Genomic DNA, 20866 nt, shown 5'->3' with positions numbered 1-20866 from the left:
TGATGTTTACTGTAAAATACCTATCTGGCTAGCTACCTAGCTAGCTATCTATTTGGAGTGGATTGGATGTACCTTTATTCGTCTCGCAGTGGAGAAATTTACATTTTACAGCAGCAAAGTTATGAAAGGAAGAGGAAAGGAAAGAAATAAGTAGAAAAACAAAATACAGGAGCAGCTGAAAAGGCAGCCACTCTCGCGGCGCCATCTTAAAGTTAAAAAAAAACAACAAAACCCAAATAACACTCCAATTTGATGTTTACTGTAAAATATCTAGCTGGTTATCTGGCTAGCTACCTAGCTAGCTATCTATTTGCTATCTATTAGCTATCTAGCTGGCTGGCTGGCTATCTAGCTGGTATCTATTAGCTTAATAGCTATCTAGCTAGCTACCTATTAGCTATCTGTTAGCTAGCTAGCTCACTTTCTATCTATTCGAGTTACTTCCGGGTAGAGTGAACGCTGGCGCACGCGGCTGCCGCTGCTCACCCAAGGAAAAAAATATCTTGTGACTGTAAAGTGTAAAGTCAATAGTTTATCTAACTCCTCCCCCTTCTCCTCACTGCTGCGTGTGTCTGTAATTCTCTCTTTCCTCTACCACGGTTCTTGACCAATCACGTGCGGCTTTAACCGATGACTGGGGGGGGGATACAGGGAGGAAAAAGTCGGCTCATCGTTCAGTTCAGAGATCCGCCTCGTTCGCGAACGACACATCACTAGTACGCAGCGGTCTACTGGTGGCGGGGTGACAACACTCCATAGCAGGCGTCCCTTTATCTTGACGCAGCTCGGCCGTGCTGGTAAGTACCGCCCGGGGTTGGTTGTTTTTATCAACTTTGAATATTTGTCAACTCTTCGGCGTTTTCCGGCGCCTACGTGGAAGCCATTTTGTCAGTAGAAAGCGATTTTGTGTCACATTTGCCTGCCGAGGTGAGGTGCGTCATTAGCGGACAGGCTAATTAGTTCCCCCCGCCGTCCCCTCCACTTATGTACACCGGGGCATCTCCGGGGAACCTTTGGGTAATTAGTAACGCTGGTTCGTGCCTCGTAAAGACGTAATATTTGAACGCGGGGAACGAATACTATTGACATTGATGATTGGAAGAGTATCTGCAGCAACTTTTTAGTCTGGAGACATACCTGGCTGAACTATAATGACAGCTCGATTGTCCGGTAGCGAGGTAACAACATTAACTCTTGATGGCGTCCTTTATCTCAACAAAGAGTGGTTGTGTTGACGGGCGTTTATCACTTTATCAATTTGCGACATATAATCGCTTTGTAGTGGTTTTCCAGTCCCAACTTTGCGGTGAAGAGCGCATACTCCCCGAGGTGCCACTTTTGTCGCCACGACGAGGTTTGTCGCTAACGACCAGGCTAATTAATTACTCCTACAACCTGGGGACACATCCGGGACACCTTTAATGACTTGTAGCCATTTTCAGTCGCTGCCTCGTGTCTCTTTGCAATATGACGTTTAGATCGTTTTTGTATTCCTTTGTCATCGTCACAAGTGTTATAAGCAGCTTTTGGGTAACGGGACCGACCTACTTGGCTCCCGACTAGATTACGTGGGAGCTACATCGATTTATATGTGAATACGACTGGCTTTTTGGACATGTTGAAGCACATTAAGGAAGCTCGAGTGTATTTGTTCCAGTGAGTCATCTTCACTTCCCATTTCAAGCCGCTCAGATTCATCTACCGCTATTTTAGCCCGTTTAACGCGTCACTAGCTGTCATTTAAACGCGGCAGTTAACCGCCGTTAGCCGAGCCAGCCTTCTGTAGCCTCAAATCGAAGCGGTGAGTTTGTAATCATCCTTATTGGCCAATTGACACCCCAGAGGAGTTGTGATTGGTTACCTTGCTTGTCATACACTGTACGTCCCTCCCCAGTGTCAAACCGAAGTACTGTGCAGTACAGTAGTGAGTTCTAAAGCCACGCTGATTGGACAACAGGGAGCGGGGGAGTGTTCTGATTGGCTGCTTCGTCTGTCCTTCACGCCTCTTGCACCAGTTTCATGGAAATATCAACGTTACTTCGATATTACAATGCTTCATTTGCTCTTAGTATTTCTTTTACCATGTTGACTTGCAAGAAAACGAGATTATATTTGTTCTTTTTAACTTCTTTTCCTTTCGGTTTTCCCTTCAATGGGTCGGCACAGCAAATCAGTGTCCTCCATCGTTAGAGGTTTGATCCGCATGTTTGTTTTGGCCAAGCTTTTACGTCGGATGCCCTTCCTGACACAACCCTCTGTATTTATCCGGGCTTAGGACCGGCACAAGAAGACTTATGTCCCTTTGTGGCTACAGAACAAGAAACTCGCTCAGTAAAAGGCTCCCATACACAAAATGGTCATCGGCACAGCAACAATCAAAAAAGCAAAAACTATGCTCACCATTTGATGACAATGCTCTGATCTTAACGTGAAATGGGCATCTCTTTCCCTATATTACATCACAAACAGAACTTTAAAGGACAACCAACATCACTTTTTTGTTTCCTAACTGACATCAGAAAAACGTTTTATAGCATCTAAAATAAAAACACGCAGTATGATATTTTTAGTCAAATGCAAAACACCAATAAAAATGATTTAAAGTGTCCAAAAACTACTTCAAATTGAACCCGGACGTGGCCAGTTTCAGAAGGCCCTGCCCCCTTGTTAGTGACGTCACATCAGAACGTCTTGCCTTGCTCGAGAATCAAAACAATGGCTTCAGATTCGGAGAAGATGCTTTCTTGTTACTCATCCAGTTATGAATATGATTCAAATAGTTCTGAAGAGGAAAGCATACATGTTTGCAATCGATTAAAGAATTTATTCCGGTCATTTTAATGCATCTGGAGAGAAATGTAGTGACAAACTCTTTAGTACTCACAGTACTCAAAAAAAGGCAGAAGAGGGCGACAAAGCTCCGTGGGAATGGACTCCTGGGACGTTTTGTAAGCGAATATCAAATACACTGTAGAAGTCTTGGCGCAACACACAACGATTCACCATCGCGTTATTTATGTGTTTTCCTTCTAATTTCGCCATCAACACTAAGTTTTCAGACCAAACAAAGTACCGCAAAATGCATTGAGGTGATGCAAGTGTCCTTTCTCGGTTAGGGCCGTTCCTTCAGTGACGTCACGTACGGACTCATCACCAACTCAAAAACAAGACTTCCGGAATATTCAGCGCTAGTCTTAAAACGTAAAATATAGCTATATGCGGTGGAATCTTTGTAAAATACGCTCAGTAGAAGTCATTTGAAGCCATTTTACAAATTATGGACACAACTTGTCCGCAGACGTCGGTTATCCTTTAAGATGCTTTATCTTCCAGTCACGGTATATATACTGTATCTAAATTATCATCTCTTTCCCTATATTACATCCCGAAAAACATTTTTAAATATTTTTAACATTTGCTAGAAAAGAGCCACACTCTCACTTCCCAATATCAAAGCATAGATCACGACTACAATAAAAATGCTTAGCTTGTATAATATATTCAGCATTCAATTAATTCACACTCCAGTTTTCACAAAATATTTTTTATATCTATGAATTTATATATATATATATATATACAGTAAAGTCTCGTTATATCGATATCGGATATATCGATAGTCCCGGTTATATCGATACTATTTCTATGCACACACGGAGAAAACTACATGCAAACAGGGTCGGATATATCGATAGTCCCGGTTATATCGATATTTTTCGGACTCCCTTGAGTATCGATATAACGAGACTTTACTGTATATGAACAAAAAGTACTAGAACAGTAGGCCAAATTTGAAGGAGGAAGTGTCAACGGAAATGAAAATGCTTAGTGTCATTTCTCATCCAAACTATTGAGATGCCCTGTATGACTCTGCAACTACACAAAAATCACAATGTTTTCGAAATGATATAACTCCTAAACGACTTTTCTCATTATATGTAAAACAAGTTCATATATATATGAAATAGCATTCATACACACCTCGACAAATACACAATGACCCACTGTGGTCATTGTCGGTATGGGGTGCCATCAAACTTGGACCATTAAACTGATTAAAATGCACTCTGTGCAATCACATTCACTGCGCTGGATGCAAAATAAAGCCGATTGACGATGTGATCCCAGCCAAAAGTGATAACAAAGCCAAGTGAGTGCTATAAAATTATATGGGGGTAAATCTAGTCTGTTGTAACGTTTTCAAAGCCATGCAAAACTATTACGTCTGTCCACAATTAAAACTGAAATATCGGGAAATCGGGTTTAAGAGAATGTAATTTTAGGAGTGAAAGGCTGCAATGATTTGACAAAAAAAACATTGTAATGGTACAATAAAAGCTGTAATGGTAATTAGATTAAAAAAAAGTTGTGATGTAAAAAAAGTCACAATAGTATGAGTCAAATTGAATAAAATCCACAATGGTAGCATACATTGTTTGTTAAATTCCCCAAAATCAATAAATGAGCATAGCATGACCACAAAAAACCTCAAATATTTTCTAAAGCCAATGTACAAGAAAATGCTAACCTATTTTATATTTGAGCTGAAAAAATATGCCTTTGACATCTGCGGTATACAAAGAAAGGGATGCGGTTTCCTGTTGTAGGCCATATTTACCTCCAGAACCTGTCCTCAAAGCAACGTAACGATTTGGAGCTGTCAAACTAAAGTCAATGTCCTTAATTCTTCAAACTCTGGTTGGGATTGTCGAAATAAATGAACAATTTTAATATATGAATCCTTTTGAAATGAAAATGTAGGAAATTGAAAGGATCTTTGTGTGTTTTGTCGTCAGCAGGAAGACGCAAGACGACGTCTCTCTCTTTTCTCAACCGCAGAGGACGGGCAGAGAGAGGATGAAGATGCCCAAGCCGGTGAGTTCTTCTTTTCATTTTACAAAGTACAAAACCCCACCAAAATATACAAAACACTCAAGATGGACATAGAAAGTAACGTGGATGTTATGTAATAAATCAAAATGGACATACAGTCACAATTTGGGCAATTATATAAACCAAAAAAAAGTCAACAGCGAGGTGGCTAACAAATAGCGACAATGTGGATCTAAAAATTTCTTTCATGTGGACTTCGAAGGATTTCGCTCAATAGCAAAAAATGTCGACGTCATAGGACTGGTCAGAAAGTGGACATAGCATAGCATAGCATGGATTGGATTTGCCTTTATTAGTCTCGCAGTGGAGAAATTTACATTTCACAGCAGCAAAGTGATGAAAGGAAAGAAAGAAATAGAAAAACAAAAAAATACAGGAGCTGCTGGAAAGGCAGCCACTCTCGCCACGCCATCTTGAAGTCAAAACAACAACAACAAAATTGTATTTATTATTATAATTTCGATGAGGAGGTTTCTTCAGCCATCATCTGTACTTCTTTGAAGGTGTCTGACGTTGCGATTCTTATCCAAGAGGCTTCGTCAGCTAACGAAAATTTGCTGGTAGTTTTGGCCCTATATAGATATATATCGCTACTGTCCAGACATGGCGGTGCCAGACTCTGCTATGATAGGTGCCTGCTCTCAGGTTGGAGGGAGCAGAGGACTATTCCCTGAGGCTACACTGATTACGTCTATTGTCCTGACTGATTACCTCTATTGTCCTGTCTGATGATGGGGTCTACGACTGGCCTGATTGCCCTATTTTTTCTGGTATCACCTCATCAGCATAACTAAGCCTATGTTGCCTAAGAAGTCTCTTGTAGGAACGATCCAAATTGAACCTCACCCCACCGTGGCGATTTAGTGAAGGGTTTTGCTGTTTTATGAAAACAGCAAAACACATGCATTATTATGATTTATTTAGTCATTATTTGGATGCAACATTGTGGACATACAAAATCCAAATAGCCTTAAATTGGACGTTCAAATTTTTTAAGCAAATAGCACATTATTATCAACGTAAAAAATCTCTTGAAGTGGACATATTCAAATTACAACAATGTGGTGATCCTTTTTACATAAAAAACAGGTCTTAGCACTTGGAATGTGTCCCCATTTGGCCCATGTATTTTATTATCTTATTGGCGGGAGTGTGATCACAGAAACTTTCTATTACATCCGCAATGAACAAGAAAGTGTGTGCGTGAGAGGAAGACAGACAGAGAGAAAGAGAAACTTTGTTTTGAAGTCCACCTGCCATATCAAATGCCGCCTTGAGGGGAGGGAAAACTCCCAGTCTGGTTACATTATCCCCCCTGACCCCTGACGCAAAACAAACGGGGCCCTTTCACTGCCTTGCTCTGTGCACTGTTCAAAACACCTCAACTAGCTTAGCTTTGTTAGCTGCATATCAGGATGTTCAAACCGTGCCAATTGACCGCGTCATGCTTTTCAATTCCCGGATAAATTCGGGAATGGCAATGAATGAGTTAATGACCGTCCCTTGTCCCATTGTATCTCAAGCTCGTGTTTCGTTTATAATAAAGCCTGTGAGCATCCTACAATGCAACACACACTCACACTCACACGCACTCACAAAGCAAAAGCAACTTGATCATTTCCTCATAGTTACGTGATGCGGCCGACAAACAGACCTGATGTAATGCGGAGACGTTCGCCCGCAAGGTATCTTTCTGCCGCATCCCATAGAATGTTATTGTATTTTTTTATTTTAAAATCCACCCCCTCCACCCAAAAAAAAGACACCCTAAGGGAGGTCCAGTCGTGCAGGATAATCTAAATGTTTTTTTTTCTTCAATATACAGTGATACCTTGGTTTACGAACCCCTTGGCTTAGGAACTTTTCAGCTTAGGAACTTTTCGGCTACACTACAATTTTACGTTGGCATACGAACATTAAAGAGACAGGCAGACGACAGAGAGAGTGACAAAATGGATAGAAAACAGGGCTCGTTTCATCTTTGACAGTTCAAAAGCAGAGTGTAGACTGGAAGGTTAAAATATTCCATCAATCAGGCTCCACAAATAACCCGCACAAGCCATCTGTACCCAGCTAAACAGAACGCAATTTATGAGGAACAAGGTAAAATTATGGCAGAGAAAGCACCTACAAGGGATCATTCCTCAAGATGGTGAAAGAAGAAGGCTACGTTCCTCATCAAGTGTTTAATGCTGATGAAACCGGCCACTCCATTCCATTAAGCCATCAACGACCATCACAAAGGTAAATAAAACGACTTTATTATACTGCACAGTTAACGACTTTATTGTACAGTACAGCTTTCTTTAATTATAATACCATAGCACATTTATTATACATAAAAAATTTATGTATATGTAATTTTATGATAAAATAAGGTATACAGTAAAGTCTCGTTATATCGATATCGGATATATCGATAGTCCCGGTTATATCGATACTATTTCTATGCACGCACGGAGAAAATTACATGCAAACAGGGTCGGATATATCGATAGTCCCGGTTATATCGATATTTTTCGGACTCCCTTGAATATCGATATAACGAGACTTTACTGTATTTTGTGTAGTTTTAAGGCTTAGAAAATTAAAAGTAGGAAATTATGTTTTATGGGGACCTGGGAATGGATTATTCTAATTTTAATGGTTTCCTATGGGCAATTATTTTTTGGGAGACACACTTTTCGCCTTACACACTCTGTCTGGGAACCACTTAAGTTCGTAAGCCAAGGTATCACTGTATGGTCAGAACGTACTTCAAGTATTGAGTGAAAAATGTACTTGTGAGCAGACAAAAAATCGTATTGGCGGAAGATTAGTGTTAAATTTGCCCTGTAAGATTGGGAGGGGGCGGCGTAACGATTAAAAAAAAATTGTGATTGTGGGAGGAAACCTTTTTTTTAATTTGAGCAAAAGGCTTGAAATTTACATTCAAAATGAATTGAGAAATAAAACACAGTGATAAAATGTACATTTTATATTCCAAATATAGCTAAAAATATATTTTTTTGCAACTTTTTAGAGGAGGAAAAAAATCGTAAATTTACTTTAACTCATTCACTGCCATTCACAAATTTATTCGGGAATTGAAAATAGTCTGTAGAGCGCCATTCCCGAATTTGTTCGGGTTTTGGTTTTTCAGGCCTGGGTCGCGATAAAGCGCTGGCCATTCGCCTCTTGCAATGTTTTTTTTCCCTTCCACAAGGGGGCAGCGTTACCTTTTTTTTCCATGTTCGCGCTTTGTTCCAGCTTCAGCTGTTGTTAAAGCGCTATACAAACCAATATGTATTGCATTGTGTTTTGTACATCCGCCCCCATTTCAAGCTCAAATAACTCCAGACTCATATAATTTAGGAATTAACTCTTTAGTCTACAGTTTCTTACGCTGCATTGAATGTTTATGTCGTCCTAAAACTCTATATTCTGTGGGTCCTGGAATTCGAGTGACAATGACAAAAACCCTGGCACTGTAGTGGACACATTTTTGCACATCGTCTGGCAGTGAATGAGTTAAAAACCTCAAAATATAATGAAAACAAATATTGTACTTTTCAGTGAATAAAAATGTAAACGGGAAAAAAAATACAGTTTTTACATAATAAAAATAATTTGTATTAAAAAATTCTCTATTACATGTAGCTGTAATTTGCAAGGCCCAAATACAACTACCTAAAACATGAACATATCATGACAAATATGTATTTTGATATAAAGAACTACAATTCACACCCAAAAAAAAAACAAGTCTGATCATTAATGTCGATAAAGTGAAATGCCGCACTCATGTGTGCGAAGATGAGTTGAAGAAGTTCATCGCCACTGCCTTTCCAAGCCCGCTAACCAGCTTAGCGCCAAAGAGCTTTTAATTATGACTGTCTGAGTCTGGACACGGACGCACACAAACAATGTCGCTAGGCGGTCCCGCTACACGCCAACAACACCGAAGCGTACGCCGAACCGACGTGTTGGTCTCCATTCTTACGAGACAGGAAATAGCCGCCACAAAATGGAACCTTGCGCCTGACTTTAAAATTGTTCTTCTCACAATCTGGAAGCAGTCAACCTCGTAAAATTAACTGGATAATCCGGCGTGATCTTGCACTGCGCCCCCAGATTAGTGAGGATGTGGCGTTCGAAGAAGTCATGTACACGCCGGGTATTGGTTTCAAGCCGAGCTTACCCACCCGTTGAGGCAGCAGAGTCATCGGGCCTGGATTCACCAATGCTGCCGCCATTTTATAACAAGTGATTGTGATGTTACAAGAATTAAATTGCACAAATGATCCAACCCTACCAAAATAAAGTATAATAATAATAACAATAATCATTATGAGCACCTTTCAAAACTCTCAAGGTCACTTTAGAGTCACAGGATAAAGTTTTTCTGTGGGTGAGCAGCGGCAGCCACACACGCCAGCCACACACGCCAGCATTCACTCAACCCGGAAGTAAATAGATAGAAAGCTAGCTAGCCAGCCAGTACATAGCTAATAGATAGCCGACGGATAACTAGCTAGATAGCTAGCCACCTAGATAGATATATAGCTAATAGATAGCTAGCTAGTTAGCTAATACACTGAGCTGGTTAGCTAATACACTGAATGTAATTAATTAAATAAATATACAAAATGGAGTAGCTTATATATTTACAAGAAATTGTCTGAATGGCACAACAAAACAAATCCAAAGACGATAAAAGCAGAATGGCCGCCGCGTTCCGAGGAGGTCGGAATGAAGTCCTCTTGTTTAAGAAAATAATTGGAACTGTATATGAGGTGGAAAAAAAATATTCTAATACTACCAGATTCAGTTGTAATGGTGCAAGAGAAAATACGGATTGAATTCTCGCAGCGGATAGATTTACATTTCACAGCCGCCAAGTTATGAAAGGAAAGGAAGAAGTCGAAAAACAAAATACAGGAGCTGCTGTAAAGGCAGTCACTCTCGTGGCGCCATCTTGAAGTCAAAACAACAACGAAAAACAAAATAACTAATGTCACAAAAGACAGTCAGTCAATCTTCAGCACTTTCTGTTGTATGTAGCAATTCTAGATGAAAGAATATCAAAGCGTCCTTTTCACCAGTGGATCAGCGACGTCATGGTGGAATGTGCACATTTGCTACAAGCTAAATGTTGAAAGCAAACACGAAGCTGTAGCATCCATTGACGAAAAGAAATTGCCTCACATCTCCTGTCCCACGTAAATCCGCTTCAATTCCAAGCTGCGACCGTTCCACATGCACATCGGCGTATGCTTTACCGCCACCAACACCACCACCACACTAAAACCGTCACTCACGTTGCTAACAGTCATTTGTTTTTATGGGCAGTACGCTTAGTCGAGCCTGATTTTAAATCTTCATCCATGAAGCCATCAATGCTTGACATGTGCTTTGTTAGCTTAGCGGACAAACCTTATCGACAAGCTGCAGACTTGCATGCACACAAGGTGACCTCAAAGGCAACATATGGACCCATTCCCACACACATTCACACACACACACACACACACACACACACACACACACACACACACACACACACACACATGTGTGTGTGTGTGTGTGTGTGTGTGTGTATTCATCCCAAACCTAAATTTTTAACATGACTTTTGAAATTTGTCATGCAGACGAACGTCCGTGTTACCACCATGGATGCTGAGCTGGAGTTTGCCATCCAGCCCAACACAACAGGCAAGCAACTTTTCGACCAGGTAAGACACTCGCGCACGTGCACTTTTGAATATCTTCTGTTTAAAAAAAAAAAAAGTTATTAGTGAAGTTATGACCCATAATTTGTCCTTTTAGGGGGCGGGGGAGGTTGACCCGTAGCCCTGCTCACTACCTTTTGCATTCATCACTAGCCAATTCATTCGCACTGGCGTTGAAATCTAAAAGCAATTTCGTCTTGGACCAAATCCAACATGGATGTTGTTAGCGTGTTAGCACAAGCGAAACCTTGCCACTGAGAGGCGAACGTGCTTTACATAATATAAAAAAAAGTACAATATTTTTTTCACAGTATGGTATTTTGACAACGGGTGTAAAGTTTTCCTGATAGTATTTCATACGCAGCACATAAGGGGTTTTACTATTTTTTTTTTTCATTTTAGTTTTTTCATATTACTAAATAAACACATGCCTACATACATACATAAATATAAGTAGATAAATAAATGAAGAAATGGGTGAATTGATGAATAAACAAATAAATAAACAGATTAACAAACAAATTAACTAACAAATGGATACATGAATAAATAGACACATGAATAAATTAAATAAACAAATTACTTAATCAACAAATGGATAAATAAATAAATAAATAAATATGTAAATATGTAAATTTGTAAATATGTAAATAAGTAAATATGTAAATGTGTAAATAAGCAAATCAGTAAATATGTAAATAGATGAATAAATGAATAGATTATGTAAATAAACAAATGAATGACTAGATAAATAAATAAATACATACATAGATAAATAAATGTGTAAATAAACTAACTAATTATTCAACAACTGGATAAGTAAATTAATGGATAGTGAACGCTGGCGCGTGTGGCTGCCACTGCTCACCCACAGAAATACTGTAAAGTGACCTTGAGAGTTTTGAAAGGCGCTTAGAAATGAAATGTAATATTATTATTATTATTATTAGTAGTAGTAGTAGTAGTAGTAGTAGTATTATTATTATTATTATTATTATTATTATTATTATTAGTAGTAGTAGTAGTAGTATTTTTATAAATCATGCAAATAAACAAATAAATGAATAGATAAATAAATAAATAGATCCATAAATAGATACATACATAGATACATAAATAGATACATAAACAGATACATAAATAAATTAAGTAAACAAATAAATAAATAACTCAATTGACAAATAAATAAATGCACACATAAATAAATTAAGTAAATAAATAAACGCATAAATAAAAACAGATACATAAATACATGAAGTAAATAAATGGTCCTCATTGGATTGATCTTTTGCTGTACCATCAAAGCACAGTTTGGCGCTGGCAATATGTGCCAGTAGGTGCTCGGTTCGCTTCTGGTTCTGTCTCATACGGGCCAGACAAAGATCTCTTTGTTCCTATATGTACGTGTGTGTTTCTGTTAAAGGGCGGCTTTCAGCATTGTTTCGCCCCTGAAAGGTTTCAGTGATGCAGAGGGAGGGAAACAAATGAAAGGGGGAGCCTTTTGCTTCTTTTATGGGTTCTGCTTATCCTAAGGAGGCCACGCAAACCGATGGCCACAAGTTTCCGTGACAATACTTGTCATCTTAAATCAGTCATGAACCGACCAGGTCCTTGTGAAACCAACACGGACATGTCTGATTTTGGGTATTTAATTCTGCTTTCGCAACCTGCTTCTTCAGAAGCTTCGAGCTGATTCTCTTCACGTTCAAAGCCGCAGGTCGAGTGTAACAAATTCCAGACATTAATGAAAATCTCGGTGGTAAGGTGGCGAAGTCAAAGTCACGCTAACTTCACCGGGGAAACCGATTCTCAACTTCCAAGCTGAACGCAAGATTGGGGCAAATTCATTGACATCAAAATACTTAAATAAACACAAAAATGAATGAAAAAATACACAAATAAATAAATACATAAATAAAGAAGTAAAAATGTAGGAATAAATAAATACACGAATAAATACAGAAATATATAAATACATGTATAAATAAATAAGTGATGCCGAAATAAATAAATACGCAAATAAATACTCAAATAAATACATGTACAGTAGAAATAAATTACTCAGAAATACATACACAAATAAATAAATATATAAATAAATAAAAATACAAGAATAAATGAATACATGATTAAATACATGAATCAATAAAAATGCAGGAATAAATAAATACATTACTAAATACACAAATAAATACATGTATGAATGAATAAATGATGCAGAAATAAATAGATACACAAATAAATACATGTATAAATAAATGACACGGAAATAAATAAATGCACAAATAAATAAATAAAATGCAGGAATAAATAAATACACAAATAAATATACAAATAAACAAGAATAAATGAATACATGATTAAATACATGAATCAATAAAAATGCAGGAATAAATAAATACATTACTAAATACACAAATAAATACATGTATGAATGAATAAATGATGCAGAAATAAATAGATACACAAATGAATACATGTATAAATAAATGACACGGAAATAAATAAATGCACAAATAAATAAATAAAATGCAGGAATAAATAAATACACAAATAAATATACAAATAAACAAGAATAAATGAATACATGATTAAATACATGAATCAATAAAAATGCAGGAATAAATAAATACATTACTAAATACACAAATAAATACATGTATGAATGAATAAATGATGCAGAAATAAATAGATACACAAATAAATACATGTATAAATAAATGACACGGAAATAAATAAATGCACAAATAAATAAATAAAATGCAGGAATAAATAAATACACAAATAAATATACAAATAAACAAGAATAAATGAATACATGATTAAATACATGAATAAATAAAAATGCAGGAATAAATAAATACATTACTAAATACACAAATAAATACATGTATGAATGAATAAATGATGCAGAAATAAATAGATACACAAATAAATACATGTATAAATAAATGACACGGAAATAAATAAATGCACAAATAAATACATACATGAATAAATAAATGCAGGTATCAATACATGAAAAAATACACAAATAAATACATGTATAAATAAATAAATCATGCAGGAATGAATAAATATACATGTAGAAATAAATAAATAATGCATAAATAATTAAATGCACAAATAATTACATGACTAAATACACAAATGAATACATGAATAAAAATGCAGGAATACATGACACAAATAAATACATGTAGAAATAAATAAATCAATGAATGAATAAATAGATGGATAATTAAATAAATACACAAATAAATAAAAAAATGGTTACTACTTTGTTCTGCAGGTGGTGAAGACGGTCGGTCTGAGGGAGGTTTGGTTCTTCGGCCTCCAGTACATCGACAGCAAAGGCTACGTCACGTGGTTAAAGCTCAACAAGAAGGCGAGTACCACCGATGCACCACCGTGTCGTTTCACTGAGACTGTATTTAATGTTTTGTTTTTGTTTTTTCACCCAGGTAACGCATCAGGATGTGAAAAAGGAGAACCCTCTGCAATTCAAATTCAGGGCCAAGTTTTTTCCAGAGGACGTCTCCGAGGAGCTCATCCAGGATATCACGCAGAGGCTTTTCTTCCTTCAGGTACGCCAAGGTTTATCCTGGGTTAAAATGAGGTGCGGCTAGTGCCATTCTGGGCGGTGCGCGTCCTGATAATTTTTGTTGTAACTTTTTTAATGTAAAAAAACGGGATTGCGGTAATTTTCAACAACAAAAAACTCTTGGGTGCTGCACCTTGCTATTTAATTTTTTTCAAATGCACACAAATGTCAAACAAAAATGTGCAGCCATCTCGTGGTCAACGGTGGGATTACACCATACATATACAAAATTCTGTTTTTTTTTAAACTGTGCACAAAAATAGCTGCAACTTGGCCGCAAAATGTTCTTTTAAACTTCCATTTTGAACCACCCAGGTGAAGGAAGCTATCTTAAACGACGACAACTACTGCCCCCCCGAGACCGCCGTGCTCCTGGCCTCCTACGCCGTCCAGGCCAAGTTTGCCGACCACAATAAGGACGTACACAAGTCTGGCTACCTGGCGGCCGACCGCCTTCTGCCGCAAAGGTACAAATGAGCAAATTGACTTTGATCGTGAAACCCTTTTTTGTTGTCATGGTGACTGATGTTTTCTCTTCTCGGTCTGGGTGGCAGAGTTCTGGAGCAACATAAGCTGACAAAGGAACAGTGGGAGGACAGAATACAGACCTGGCACGAGGAACACCGGAGCATGCTCAGGTGGCTGCTACGTATAGTATTTAAGATGATCACCGTATGATACATTAGTGGTATAAACGGTACATAGGATGAAAAATAAGCGCTTTCAAATTAAAAATGTATTATTATTATTACGTGTTCAGGGAGGATGCCATGATGGAGTACCTGAAAATCGCCCAGGACCTGGAGATGTACGGCGTCAACTATTTTGAAATCAAGAACAAGAAGGGCACCGAGCTGTGGCTGGGCGTCGACGCACTTGGTCTCAACATCTACGAGCACGAAGACAAGTAACGTCAACAGACTATTAAAAAAAATAGTTGCGACTCATTGATTTAGTACAAGAAAGATAAGGCCGTCTGTTTTGATTTTTGAGAATGCATATTGTGGTTCATTGTGACCTGAACTTCGTCGCAGGGATGGCATTTACAGGTAACATCCTACTTACGACCTAGTTCCGTTCCGACCAAACAGTCGTAAGTCACAATGGTCGTAAGTCGAGACTCGAAGGCTAAATTACTCGCAACCCCCCCCCCCCCCCCCTTCTGGTGCCGTCACACTGTCGATTGCTGTGCGAGAGTGAGATGCTGGCTGGCTGGCCAAAGTTGTTGTGCGCGTTGCTGGCCTGCTAGCGCATTGCGGTGCCAGGCATAGAATTACAATTTTAAAAATAGGGTCTGGAAGTCGTGGTCGTAAGTACGGATGGTCGTAAGTCGAGCTGGTTGTAAGTAGGATGTTACCTGTATTTGGTTATTCTGCCCCCTGTGGCGAACAACGGTATTGGTTGGGAGCTGATGACAGTACTATAGTCTATACCTGTCAACGTAGTACAGGTATGCCTTTTCCCCATATTTTATATGTTTTTTATCATTTAAAATAATGTACGACATACTACAACTTTTATACAGGATTTATTTATTTAATTGTGAACCGATCCTATTTTGGCTCAAATCCTGTATTATTGAAGCAGCGCGTCAACAATATTTTCAAAACATCACAAACATTATTTTCCTCAGGTTGTCGCCCAAGATAGGCTTCCCTTGGAGCGAGATCCGAAACATCTCCTTCAACGATAAGAAGTTTGTTATCAAGCCCATCGACAAGAAAGCACCCGTAAGTAGTCTTCTGTATACATTTCCCCATGATGACCCGGATCCACGAGGAGAAATCTTTGATGATTTTTGCTCCAGGACTTTGTGTTTTATGCGCCGCGCTTGCGCATCAACAAGCGCATCCTGGCGCTCTGCATGGGCAACCACGAGCTGTACATGCGCCGCAGAAAGCCCGATACCATCGAAGTGCAGCAGATGAAAGCTCAGGCCCGGGAGGAAAAACATCACAAGCAGATGGAGAGGTACAAAAATCCTTATTACAAAAGGAGGAGGAGGGCGGTAGACTCCAGTGATACCTTGGCTTACAAACTTAATTGGTTCCCAACAGAGTGTAAGGTGAAAAGTGTGTATCCCAAAAAATAATTTCCCATAGGAAACCATTAAAATGAGAATAATCCGTTCCCATAATTTTCTACTGTCTAATATTCTAAGCCTTAAAACTACACAAATAGACCTTATTTTATGTATAATAAATGTGATATGGTATGATAATTAAAGAAATAAGCTGTACTGTATAATAAAGTCATTTTATTGACCTTTGTGATGGTCATTGATGGCATCGTCATCAACTCGAAAACAAGACTTCCTGAATATTGGTCTTAAAACGTAAAATATCGCTATATGCCATGGAATCTTTGTAAAATACACTCAGTAGAAGTCATTTGAAGTGATTTTACAAATTATGGACACAACTTGTCCGGAGGCGTCGGTTGTCCTTTAAATGGCATCGAAATTTCAAATAATTTTTCTCATGATTATTTAAAAAAAAGATGTGTTCAAACGTGCATTCCTGAATGGAGAACTTTATCAATTCACATTTTAGTGATCGTTGTGATGATGAAACTACATATTAATTATTGGTCGCTTTTGTTTTTCCCACCGAGGAACTTGATTTTCTCTGTTATCTATGACGCAATATGAGCAATAGGGGGCGGTATTGCTTCCACTTTCCCTGTATGATCACTTCTCAATGTCATGCTGTCCCATGTCACGTCCTCCCTCGTTCCAGAGCGCAGCTGGAGAACGAGAAGAAGAAGCGCGAGCAAGCCGAGAAGGAGAAACAGCGCATGGAGCGCGAGAAGGACGAGCTGATGGAGCGCCTGCGCAACATCGAGGAGCAAACGCAACAAGCGCAGAAAGAACTTGAAGAGCAGACTCGTAAGGCTCTTGAGCTGGAACAGGAGAGGAAACGAGCCAATGAGGAAGCTCAGCGTTTGGATAAGGAGCGAAGGGTCGCCGAGGAGGCCAAAGCGGCTCTTGCTCAGCAGGCCGCCGACCAGATGAAGAACCAGGAACAACTGGTATGACTTTTAACATATTTTTTTTCCACGTTAATTTTAGCATGGCTAAAAAAAATAGGGATATTCATTTTGATTGACAGGCTGCTGAATTAGCAGAGTTCACCGCCAAAATTTCTTTGCTGGAAGAAGCCAAGAGGAAAAAGGAAGAAGACGCCACCGAATGGCAGCACAAAGTAAAACTTTATGACACCAAAGTGATGACTGAAAAAAAAATCATAATTTGGATGCCGTTTTATGTGTATGATTAACTCATTCACTGCCATTTCTGAATTTATCAGAAAGAAAGCCTTTAATAGTCCCACAATGGGGAATTTATTCGGGAATTGAAAATATGACGTGAAGTGCCATTACCGAATTAGTTCGGGTTTTGTTATTTTTTTTTTGCTTGGGTGCCGATAAAGCGCTGGTCAGACCTCTGGCAATGTTTTTCACTTCCACTAGGGGGCAGAATTTTTCTTTTGTCCATGTTAGCGGTTTGGTCCAGCTTTCCCCTTCACCGCAACCCCCCCGAGGGGCTTCCAAATGTAACGTTTATTTGATGGAATATGGATAATTGCATGCTAATAAGCTAGTTGTCTACCTTGCGAGCTATCTATTTGCTAACTAGCTATCTAGCTGCTACCTAGCTTGCTATGTATTTGTTATCTATTAGCTATCTATCTATTAGTTATCTATTCGCTAGCTAGATAACTTTTTATCTATTTGAGTTATTCCGGGTTGAGTGAACGCTGGCGCATGTGGCTGCCGCTGCTCACCCAGAGAAAAAGTGACCTTGAGTGTTTTGAAAGGCGCTTATAAATTAAATGTATTATTATTATTATTATTATTATTATTATTATTATGTACAGCAGCCCCCATTTCAAGCTCAGATAACTCCACCTAATTTAAGATGTTCTATTCTGATGAAAGAAGAGAGTCGAAGGTTTGTTACGCTGCATAGAATGTGTATGTAGTCCTAAAACTCAATATTCTGTGGGTCCTGAAATTTGAGTGACAATGACAATAACCCTGGCACTAGAGTGGACACATTTTTGCACGTCTGTCAATGAATGAGTTAAGATGGCGTTTTATGTGCTTTTCAAAGTAATTTGAGATGGACATGAACAGAAAGCATGTTTATTTATTTTTTGAAATCACACTGGAATGATATCCTTCATCCCATACAGGCCATGGCGGCGCAGGAAGATTTAGAAAAGACGCGGGAGGAACTGCGGGTGGCCATGACTTCTCCCACCATGGCGCCGCACGAGCTCGACGAAAGCAACGGCGAGGCCAGCGCGGAACTCTTCAGCGACGGAATCGCCAGCCAGCGCAGCGAAGAGGAAAGAGTCACGGAGGCACACAAGAATCAGCGCGTCAAGAAGCAGCTGCAGGTCAGGAGGAATGGCGGGTGTAGAGTGCAAAACAATAATACAGTGATATCTTGGTTTACGAACCTAATTGGTTCCCAGACAGAGTGTGTAAGGCGAAAAGTGTGTATCCCCAAAATTAATTTCCCATAGGAAACCATTAAAATGAGAATAATCCGTTCCCAGATCCCCATAAAACATGATTTTCTACTTCCTAATTTTCTAAGCCTGAAAACTACACAAAATATACCTTAATTTATGTATAATAAATGTGCTATGGTGTTATAATTAAAGAAATAAATGTAATAAAATATAATAATAAAGTCATTTTATTTATCTTTGTGATGGTCATTGATGGAATGGAGTGGCCGGTTTCATTAGCATTAAACACTTGATGAGGAACGTAGCCTTCTTTCACCATCTTGAGGAATGATCCCTTGTAGGTGCTTTCTCTGCAATAATTTTACCTTGTTCTTCATCAATTGTGTTCTGTTTAGCTGGGTTGATAGCTTTTTACATCAAGTGTACAGATGGCTTGTGCGGGTTATTTGTAGTAGCCTGATTGATGGGAAATATTAACCTTGCAGTCTACACTCTGCCTTTGAACTATCAAAGTTGAAATCCTGTCTCTTTAATGTTTAAACCACCTCTCCTCACTGCTGCGTTCTTGACCAATCACGTAGCTTTAACCGAAGACTGGGGCGGGGAATAGAGGACAAAAAACAGTCGGCTGCCATTTTATTGTTAGGAGAACGGCCTCGTTTGCTAACGACACATCACTCATTGTGGGACTCCGTGTGTGTCCGGAAAAATAGTTTGTATGCCAAGTTAACATTTTCATAAATTTAACGTTTTTAAACCGAAAGGTTCGTAAGCCAAGGTATTAATGTTGGATTGGGATTTTTCTTTTCTCCTTTATATTATTTATTTATTTATTTATTTTTAATCAGGTATTGAGCTCGGAGCTGGCGGAGGCTCGCGACGACAGTAAGAACACAGCCAACGACGTCCTTCACGCTGAGAATGTGCGAGCCGGCCGCGACAAGTACAAGACGCTGCGGCAAATCCGGCAGGGAAACACCAAGCAGCGCGTCGACGAGTTTGAGTCCATGTGAAAGAGGCACACCCCCCCCCCCCCCCCTCCTAAAAAAAAAAAAAAAAAAAAAAAACCTCAGCAAACTTTCGCTTGCGCCTCGCCAAAGATCCGCCAAAAAAAAAGGCCTCTTTTTACCAGACCACAAAATGACCGACTTGCGCGGATGACTCTCAAGCTTAAATGGCGGCATTTTCTTTCTGTCTCGCGACCTTGTCAGCCATTTTGTTTCTTGCGTAGGAGTCTCTTGCTTTTGACTTTTGTCTCCTGTTTATGTGGCTTGTCAGCTGACCAGTAAACTCCCCCCCCCCCAAAAAAAAAAAAAAAATCAACTGTCTTGAGGCTTTTTCTACGATTTATCGTTTTTGCCGATTTGTTAGCCACTTCTTTGCTAATTTCCTTCGGTGGATATTTCACTTTGAGCCTTTCCGTTTCCTTGCGACCCTAAATGTACTATTAGATGAAATGCTAACTTTCTGCGCGAGCGGGAAACAAATGGCCCTACTCTGAGTATCTTTAGGTATGAAAAGAGACATTCGCTCTTCAGCTAACCGCTAAAAACGCTAACTCAACACAACCGCCCGACGCCATTTTGTACCACTTCTCCACTTCACTCTCCATATTTTACCTCTTCAGTGACACCCACGCTTCACCAGGCAAGGTAAGAAACATGTTTGTATCATGTGTAAATACTGCTATGCTGTTGTTTGGTCACGGGCCAAAATGCTATTGCTAGCAAGGTTAGCTATGTGTTTAGAATGATTAGTATACTCAATACAGTAAAGTCTCGTTATATCGATATCGGATATATCGATAGTCCCGGTTATATCGATACTATTTCTATGCACGCACTGAGAAAATTACATGCAAACAGAGTCGGATATATCGATAGTCCCGGTTATATCGATATTTTTTTAGACTCCCTTGAATATCGATATAACGAGACTTTACTGTAGTTGTGGTTTTTGGCGATTTGTTAGCCACAAATGTTACGTTAGCCTCCATCTGGATTTGTTTTGCGAGATGCACAAGTAAGTGGACAAAAGCTATGCTGTTGTTTGGTCATGGGCCAAAATGCTATTGCTAGCAAAGTTAGCCATATGTTTAGAATGATTAGTAATGGGTTTATTTTGATTGTTCGTATACTCAATAGTTTTGGTTTTTGGCAATTTGTTAGCTTACAAAT

At 38.9% G+C, this 20866-nt stretch overlaps 1 protein-coding gene across 1 annotated transcript; it reads left to right on the top strand.

The window, feature by feature from the left end:
• Window positions 1–706: 706 nt before the first annotated feature.
• Window positions 707–20785, top strand: LOC148894352 (radixin-like). Its single transcript, XM_089003549.1, has 14 exons — window positions 707–797; window positions 4797–4875; window positions 10524–10607; window positions 13897–13992; window positions 14069–14191; window positions 14524–14675; window positions 14763–14846; window positions 14969–15115; window positions 15842–15938; window positions 16016–16179; window positions 16947–17238; window positions 17319–17411; window positions 18405–18611; window positions 19538–20785. The coding sequence occupies exons 2-14, from the start codon at window positions 4858–4860 to the stop codon at window positions 19700–19702; spliced, it is 1722 nt and encodes a 573-aa protein (XP_088859675.1). The 5' UTR covers window positions 707–797; window positions 4797–4857; the 3' UTR covers window positions 19703–20785.
• Window positions 20786–20866: the final 81 nt, after the last annotated feature.

Source organism: Hippocampus bargibanti, linkage group LG08 (assembly GCF_051943395.1).
Source record: "Hippocampus bargibanti isolate YZ-2025 linkage group LG08, ASM5194339v1, whole genome shotgun sequence".
NCBI lineage: Eukaryota > Metazoa > Chordata > Actinopteri > Syngnathiformes > Syngnathidae > Hippocampus > Hippocampus bargibanti.
Note: the sequence above shows the minus strand (reverse complement) of the source record. Positions and strands in the feature narration are given on the sequence as shown.

What these genes read in the sequence shown, in the direction of transcription:
- LOC148894352 (XM_089003549.1), top strand. An exon ending in ATCTACGAGCACGAAGACAA is followed by an intron (nt 15,116 to 15,841) that starts GTAACGTCAACA and finishes TATTTTCCTCAG; the next exon opens with GTTGTCGCCCAAGATAGGCT. An exon ending in CCATCGACAAGAAAGCACCC is followed by an intron (nt 15,939 to 16,015) that starts GTAAGTAGTCTT and finishes TTTTTGCTCCAG; the next exon opens with GACTTTGTGTTTTATGCGCC.